This window comes from Solanum pennellii, chromosome 5 (genome assembly GCF_001406875.1).
Source record: "Solanum pennellii chromosome 5, SPENNV200".
NCBI classification, from domain to species: domain Eukaryota; kingdom Viridiplantae; phylum Streptophyta; class Magnoliopsida; order Solanales; family Solanaceae; genus Solanum; species Solanum pennellii.
In genome coordinates this window covers 6,199,574-6,207,803 of record NC_028641.1, presented here as the reverse complement: position 1 = coordinate 6,207,803, position 8,230 = coordinate 6,199,574, and the positions used below count along the sequence as shown (strand labels likewise).

The window sequence follows — 8,230 nt, the reverse complement described above, 5'->3', positions numbered from 1 at the left end:
ATGATATGTGTACTAAAAATGATCCAAAGATGGAGATTTAGTCAAATCCTCCCACAATTCTCTCATTCATCCACTTTCCCTTTTCTCACGCTTTTCCTTTCCTTCTTTAACTCATTCAAAACAACTATCTTATCTTATCTCATTTGCAAACAAGAACACTCTATTTTAATTTTGACATTTGAACATCACACCTATTTTTATATTGTTTGTTTACTACAATTTGCATTGAATATGGCTTCTCAAAAGGAAAGAGAAACTCATGTTTACATGGCCAAGCTCGCCGAGCAAGCTGAGCGTTACGATGGTTAGATTCATTTGTTTTCCCAAACCTCTCTATAACAATGTCGTTTGTATGGATATCTTTTTGGATGTTGTATATAATGAAATTATGTTATAGGGAACATATAATATAATATGAAAAATTAATCATTATAGTAAAATGTTATAGAAGGGTTTGACTGTACTTGAGACGGATTCTTTGATTTAGAAGTAGTAGATGCTCCTCTTAATTTTATATATGATTATAGTAGTAATTTCTATGTACAAGATTTGAAAAACAGAACATATGAGTACGATGATGAAAAATTGGTTAATTACTCGCGATATGCATCAAAGCAATAAGTGCATGACATGTGTCTTTTATATAAAAAAAAAATCGGGTGATATTTATGATCTAGTGTGATGTATGGAATATATGACGAAGGTAGATCTATTGATTACCTTTCAATGCACAATTAATTAGACATGCAATTGCTTCGATTTGAATGATCAAGTGATGGCTCGGACAAAAAGAAGAAAAAACCGAAGTGACTTAGTCTCTTTCTGATATAATAACTATTAGTTGAGTGACGGCATGAAAAATCAACTCGAATTTTTTTTTTTGTTGATTGATAACTAAATAGTTAAAAGTTGAATCTTGGTTTGTGAATATTTGTGTAGTTCTTAAATGGAATGTATAAATCTTGATTTTACAGAGATGGTTGAGAGTATGAAGAAAGTTGCAAAACTTGATGTGGAATTGACAGTGGAGGAAAGGAACTTGCTTTCTGTTGGCTACAAGAATGTCATTGGAGCTCGAAGAGCTTCATGGCGTATTATGTCTTCCATTGAACAGAAAGAAGAGTCGAAAGGGAACGAGCAAAATGTCAAGCTGATAAAAGGCTATCGTCAAAAGGTCGAGGAAGAGCTCTCGAAGATTTGCTCTGATATTCTTGATATCATTGACAAACATCTCATTCCATCTGCTGGCACTGGTGAAGCTACTGTCTTCTATTACAAAATGTAAGTCAATCGAGTTTTCTTTTTAAACCGTGCTTCCTATAGTATCATCCCTATGGTCATTGTTATACCAACATTTGCTCTGTTATAATCGATGGACGAGGTAATAGAGTGTACTAGTACATATGTTGGTGGGAGGTAGATAATACCCCATGGAACTAGTCGATGTGGATGCAAGTTGGCTACGGACTGTGATTTGAAAAAGAGAAAAGAAAAAGAAGTTGAATATGGTTTGTGAAGAATCTGGCTTACATGTAATCTCCCAATCTCCGATCCCCGGGAGAGAACAAGGAGATTTATCACATCAATATGATGATTGAAATGAAAATCATAAGCACGACCGTGATCCTTGTGGTCCAACATAATCAAGCTGCCATCGTCAACACTAACACAAGCATGAGACTTTTTGGTAGCGCTAGTGAATCAGATGTTTCAAAATCGAGCTCTTTCAATTTTTTTGATATATTTCTTATAAATTTACCTTCTTATCTTTATCGTTCTTGTTCAGGAAAGGTGACTATTTTCGTTACCTCGCTGAGTTCAAGACTGATTCCGAAAGGAAAGAGGCTTCTGAACAATCATTGAAAGGCTATGAGGCAAGTTACTCCTTAGTCGATTAATCGATGCACATTACTTGGAATACCACTTGATTTTGCATATTTTTGCTCCTTTTAGGCTGCTACTGCCACTGCAAACACTGATCTCTCTTCAACTCATCCGATTCGTCTTGGTCTTGCTTTGAACTTCTCTGTTTTCTACTATGAGATCATGAACTCTCCTGAAAGGTAACATTTTTAACCAATCTTGATTAATACATTAACAACAACAATGTACCGAGTGTAATCTTAATATTGTACATATATGATGTGATATGATAATATGACTCAATTTGCAGGGCATGTCACTTGGCTAAACAAGCTTTTGATGAGGCAATTGCAGAGTTAGACACTTTAAGTGAGGAATCATATAAGGACAGTACCTTAATTATGCAGCTATTGAGAGACAATCTCACTCTATGGACTTCTGATTTGCCTGAAGATGGAGGTAATTAATTATCGTAAACAGTTACTAATATAAAATGGATGAAGGCGATCCATGATGTAACTGGTAAAATTGTTGTCATATGACCTAATGGTCACGGGATCCATCTGTGGTGGAAACAGCCTCTTGCAGAAATGTAAGGTAAGGCTTCATACAATAAACCCTTGTGGTCCGACACTTCCTCTGACTACACGCTTAGTAGAAAAAGGCTACTTTTGCTACTTTTTATTAGAAGTTATATGCACAGACAGTGTAAACACACCCCTCATCCCTATCCGTACAAATAGAATTTCATATTTGTAGAAAATGGTAAAGAGGCTTCTACGATATCATCGACTGTAGGGAAGTAGAAATGAAGTGTTATTACCTTACAAACTTGACCTTGTTTCTCCTGGCAACAAACACGCACGAACCATTCACAGATAGTCCAAAATCTCGATAGTTAGCTCTCAGACTTCCAGTCAAAAAACAACGTCAATGAAGCCGTGCAGGTCTCTATTCCATTAAAGGGATTGTAACTTTCCATAATTTTTTGTCACTCTACGACTGAAACTTGCTTATTTCTTTTTCTGAGGATCGACATATCAAATAATTTTCCTTTTCCATTTTTCGACGAATCAAACTTTTCATATAATAGGTCAGGTACCATATATACCATTGTCATGAAGTTACAAATTTAATGCTTAATTATCGAGAGATTTAGTCGCAACCACCTTATAAATGACTTTATTATGTTTCAAAAAAATAACTTGTCAGTGCATAGAACTTAAACTCACGCAAAAAAAAAATATTTTCGAAGCAATACTGAAGATAAAGTTGTTGTACAGGTGAAGAGAATGTGAAGACTGATGAACCAAAAGCTGTTGAACCAAAATCTGCTGATGCAAAATCTGCTGAAGCAAAATCTACTGAGGCAAAATCTGTTGAACCTGAAGTAAGTTACATAACTTAACATTTTTTGAAGTTTATATGACTCTTCTAACATCAAATTTTTATTTTCTTGGCATCATCACAGGAGGCATCAAAAGATAAACAATAGTCGATACGTGCGCCAAATTACAACAGTACTTATTTTTTTTCTCAGTTTTACCTGACAAAACTGTTTTTGCAATAGCCTCATTAGAAGAATTAAGATGCAATCTGATTTTATTTTTTTTACTAGTTTGAGACTTGTTCATTGATTTTTTGTTTTTTATTTACTCATGTTGTTTATTGTGGAAGAGTTATCATCTAAACAACAGGCACATTTTGTATTACTTAATAGTATCTTCTTTCTTTTCTTTTTTTTTATGTTCAATCATTTATAGTTATGCATTGTGTTGTTGTTCGTTCATATTAATAGTCGTAGTATTGCTCTTGTAGTTTCTTGTTCTTCGATTTATGTTATTATTATTTGTTGATTCCTTGTAATGCGAGTCACGACTATTGTATTGTTTTGTTGTAGTTTTGTTACCATCTGTTGTTACATTCTTCCAAGTATTTTTTTTTTCACTTTTTTGAAATTTATTGAAAATGAAATTGTGTTTTATTAACTTATTGCAAAAAATGGAATAATGTCCATATTTGAATATACTCAAATACAACTTCAAAAGCGAAAAGTGAGTTAGAAAACGGCTTTTTCGAGTTGGATTTGGAATTTTCATGATCGAACATTGATTATAAGGTAAAAAAAAGGATTGACATACTTTTCATGGCCAAACAGATATTCGAGATCAACCATTGTATCAACTAAAGCTTGAACAAATGAGAAACATGCACCATATATATACTACCTCCATTAACCAAAGAGGAATGCACCTAGTTGTCATCTCTGATGGAATTCAAACCTCGTGATCGGTATTGGAAACATCCTTAGTTCCTCGATTTATTCCTTAGCATAAAATCCATCATAATCATTTACGAGTGGTGGATAAGCAAGAAGGAATCCCCAATGGTTAGACTAACTGATCGAGAAGGTTAGCAAAGTTTCTGCTATAGTGAAAGATCTTTTGGTTTCTTGTAACGCAATGATCATCGACCGCTAAGTCATCCCATTGGGGCATTTTTAAATTTGTGTCACATGAAAGAAATATACCATGAAGCTATTTAACTACCACATCATTTAGTATAAACAAACTCTCTAGCCATTGTACATTTTTGCATTATACAATAACACAACAAAATGACTAAATTAAAAAGAGAAGTTTGATGCACAAAATATTTTGCGTTTACACAAAGTCTAAGAAAGGACTACACCCAAAGAGCGTGATGTAGACAACATCGATGTTGATACTTCACAATGGATCCAAATACAGAAAGACGGGGGGTGGGGTTGGGAGAACGATTCTCTATGGAAGTTCAATATCCATATCGATTCCAAACTGGCTGATCAAGGCTCCTCGTCCATCATGAAATAACTGTGCGGTAGGCTAAACCCTTCCTCCTTCTTGAAGATTCTAGTATCCCCGTCATCTGGTTTCTGAAATTAGTTAAAAGAACACCACAGTAAGAACACTCATCCCACGTAAAACCAAGGTTCTAGTGTATATAAAACAGAACAGCTAAAAGCATAATTTGAAGATTCTACGAGAAATAAAATGCAGAATATAGTGATTCTGAATAGCATGGAACAGGAAGAATGGCTTTACACATGTAAATTCCTCTGCTCAAACAAGCCGTCTCAAATACCAAATAACGGAACAGTTGTGAAGATTGAAGTTAAATAAAAAGTAAAACCAATAATACATACCACCATATTCAAGTTGTAGAAGCGATCCAGCAGCTTCAAAACATCATCAGGAGTAAATGGCCTTCTCAAGCTGTGACAATAAATTATCAGTGGTTAAAGATAAACGATAAAATCACATTAAGTTCTAACCAAATGCATCGGATTTCTTCTCTGAGAGGCTAAGCTCATTCACAAAATGAAGCGTTAATAAACGAAAAGGACAAAGTAGTCTAGTAACCTTCTACTCAGATTCTCTGTTAAGCCGAAAAGGACAAAATGGCGATGGATGCCTGCAACAAGAATCACGATGAACATGTTAAACGTGTCTCACTCCCACAGCAGAAAGCAAAAGTTAGCGCAACTAATCTGCGCTTTTCATTTCTTTTGCCTTCAGAAAAGCAAATTACTCATCAACAGTTATTTTTTTTCCTCGACCCAACGTACATTCTACAACTCTTCTACTTAGCTATGCAAGGGACCCCTCTACGCTAAATAGCATGAAAGCAACTAATTCTATTACATCTTAGGTATGATGCAGTAATGTTTTATGACAAGGGAACCCGCAACCCACAGGGAAAACCATGTGTCTGTGCAATAGCTCGCAAACCTTACATTATTATTTATTGCATAATCAATCCCCGCATATAATCCATGCATAACTAGCATACCAACCAAACAACTCCTTACAATTACACACCGTCCATCTAAATAGAAAGGTAACGCGTGCACTGTAGTAAATTCTTCAAACCCTAATAATCAAAGCACTTCTACTTACCAACAAGTTCCAGATTACACCACGAGTTTCTATCCGCCACATTTTACTGTGAATTTCTACTTATGAACTAGACAAACTATGATAAAGTTACCACCTTCCAAGCTTCTATAACAAAAAAAAAAAAAACACAACAAAACTTAAAGAGGAAATTAAACATACAAAATGAGTAATGACACATAAAACTCATACAATTTTTACCTCTCAATTTAGCAAGGGGGTAAATTTCAAGAGCCTCCAACAATTTTATCTCCAATTCGACCTGCGATTGTTCCTCCTATAGAAAAAATGAAACAACAAAATCAATAAATTCTATAATCAAACACATCAACAAGCATATAATCAATAGCAAAGCCACAATTCTTATCGAGGGATTCAAAATATACACAAACCAAAGGGATTCAACATTTTTTTTTTCATAAACACGGAATCCTGATCAGCCTTCGTGCACCTTAATTAATTCAACAGGATACCTATCACTTCCCACTAGCAACAGGTACCACCAGGTAACTCAATTCACTATACATATATAAAAGGGAGCATCTACAATATATATACCTAAAATTATAATTTTTCGACGAAAACATATATATGTGGATCAATGATTAAAAAGTTAACCTAAAAATTGTACCTTATGAGAAGAGGCAGGTTGACAAGGAGATTGAACAGAAAATCCATCTTGTTCATCATGTTCATCTTCCTTCTTTTCTTTGCCTTTTGCACTAGTGTTCTTCCCCATTTGCTTTTTTGGTTCTTGAAAGCTGGCTTTTGATTCAATTTATTGATAAAAACTAGGTTTTTTTGTTTGATCTTAAAAAAAAAGATTCTTGTGGGCTGGTTTTTAGGGGGGTTTTAAATTGTATTATTTTTGGGCTTTAAGATTTAATATCAAATATTTTTAAGAGGATATAAATGAATATTTATTTCATAATAGGAGTATAATTTTCATTTATATTCCTTTTATAGTTTGTCTAATCACACTTCATAAATATTAGCTCAAATTCAATGTATCAACGCATATAGTCGCCGCGCTGCATATAGTAAAGATACATTTGTATTTGTTCGATCCAATTTCGTTGTATTACTCAACAGTTTGTATCTACAGATACAATCAATTGCGGAATAATAGTGAAGAGAATGTGATCAAGGCTGATGAATCAAAATCTGTTGAGCCTGAAGTGAGTTTGATATACAGCTTATTATGAATCTTCTAACATCAGGTTTTTATTTTATTTGCATCAAAAGCTAAACAATAATCGATAAGCGCGCAACAAATTACCTCAAGAAAAAAAATATCTCAGCTTTACAAGACACCAACTGCTTTTGCAATTGGTAGTATTGCTCTTGTGGTTTCTTATTCTTCGATTTATGTTACTCGATCTCTATTGATTCCTTATACCTCGATTATTGTATTGTTTTGTTATTGTATGTTGATTTTGTTATTATTTGTCGTTTCTTGTACTTCTATTACGTTTTTTTCAAGATTGTTTTTCCTTGAGTAGAGGGTTTATTAGAAATAAATTATCCATCCTGATACTACTAGACAAAAACTGCCAGTTCAATACATCCATATTGATTCCATTAGGTCAAGGTTTCTCGATCGAGAAAAATAACTGCGTGGTTGGCAAAACATTTCCTCCTAATTAAAGATTTCAACGTCAGAGGCGTATCCCGGAAGGGGTCACTGGGCTCACATGAACCCATGCTGCCCTCCCGAAATCATATATAATAAACCAATAATGCATACTAATATCCAAATTGTAGAAGCGATCCAGCAGCTTCAAAAATCAGGATAGTCATATTAAGTTTTAGCCAAATGCCACGGTTTTCCAGGGGCGACTCAATGTAATTGGGGGCCTAAAGCGAAATTTCAATTCGCGGACTAATATAAAAATGGAAAAATTACGCGGATAAGCAAACTTATACTATTTAATTACTCATCATAGCTATAGTTTGCTATAATTACCACTTGCGACTAACATTATACATTAATTACGTGGGCTGACTTCAAATTTGTATAATTAGTCATGTTTGTATATGTATAATTCGCCTGGATACAAATAAATATGTATAATGTACAAATTTTTAGCCTATATACATATACAATTCATCTCTCTCCCACTCTCTGCGCTCTCTCCTCCCTCTCTCAATACGCTCGCCTCTCTCCTCCCTCTCCCAATCTCGCTTGCTATTTATACAAATGTATATGTATAATATATAGTTATATACAATTATATACATATACAATTCACCTCTCCCACTCTCTGCCCTCTCTCGCTTGTCTCTCTCGATCTCGCTCACCTCTCTCGATCTTTCTCGCCTCTCTCCTCTCTCTCCCAGTCTCGCTCGCCTCTCTCCTCCCTCTCCCAATCTCTCTTGCCATATATACAATTACATATGTATAATATATAATTATCTAACCTATATATATA

General features: G+C 34.5%; 2 protein-coding genes across 2 annotated transcripts; one reads left to right on the top strand and one right to left on the bottom strand.

Annotated features, from left to right (window-relative positions):
- Window positions 1-3,607, top strand: LOC107019872 (14-3-3-like protein GF14 iota). The gene is made up of 7 exons (XM_015220235.2): window positions 1-304; window positions 975-1,281; window positions 1,787-1,874; window positions 1,954-2,063; window positions 2,174-2,322; window positions 3,147-3,253; window positions 3,335-3,607. Exons 1-7 carry the CDS (start codon window positions 1-3, stop codon window positions 3,356-3,358), a joined length of 1,089 nt encoding a protein of 362 aa, XP_015075721.2. The 3' UTR covers window positions 3,359-3,607.
- A 902-nt stretch (window positions 3,608-4,509) lies between these two features.
- Window positions 4,510-6,537, bottom strand: LOC107020128. Its single transcript, XM_015220441.2, has 5 exons — window positions 6,430-6,537; window positions 6,000-6,075; window positions 5,265-5,316; window positions 5,048-5,117; window positions 4,510-4,777 (listed from the first exon to the last, which is right to left on the bottom strand). The coding sequence occupies exons 1-5, from the start codon at window positions 6,535-6,537 to the stop codon at window positions 4,688-4,690; spliced, it is 396 nt and encodes a 131-aa protein (XP_015075927.1). The 3' UTR covers window positions 4,510-4,687.
- Window positions 6,538-8,230: the final 1,693 nt, after the last annotated feature.

Bases quoted from the DNA above. Each gene is read 5' to 3' on its own strand.
- LOC107019872 (XM_015220235.2), top strand. From the start codon at position 1: ATGATATGTGTACTAAAAATGATCCAAAGATGGAGATTTAGTCAAATC. The intron at 2,064-2,173 runs GTAACATTTTTA...CTCAATTTGCAG, and splicing joins ATCATGAACTCTCCTGAAAG to GGCATGTCACTTGGCTAAAC. The intron at 3,254-3,334 runs GTAAGTTACATA...GCATCATCACAG, and splicing joins CAAAATCTGTTGAACCTGAA to GAGGCATCAAAAGATAAACA.
- LOC107020128 (XM_015220441.2), bottom strand. From the start codon at position 6,537: ATGGGGAAGAACACTAGTGCAAAAGGCAAAGAAAAGAAGGAAGATGAA. The intron at 5,118-5,264 runs GTTACTAGACTA...TTATTGTCACAG, and splicing joins ACAGAGAATCTGAGTAGAAG to CTTGAGAAGGCCATTTACTC. The intron at 4,778-5,047 runs GTATGTATTATT...AACTAATTTCAG, and splicing joins TCTACAACTTGAATATGGTG to AAACCAGATGACGGGGATAC.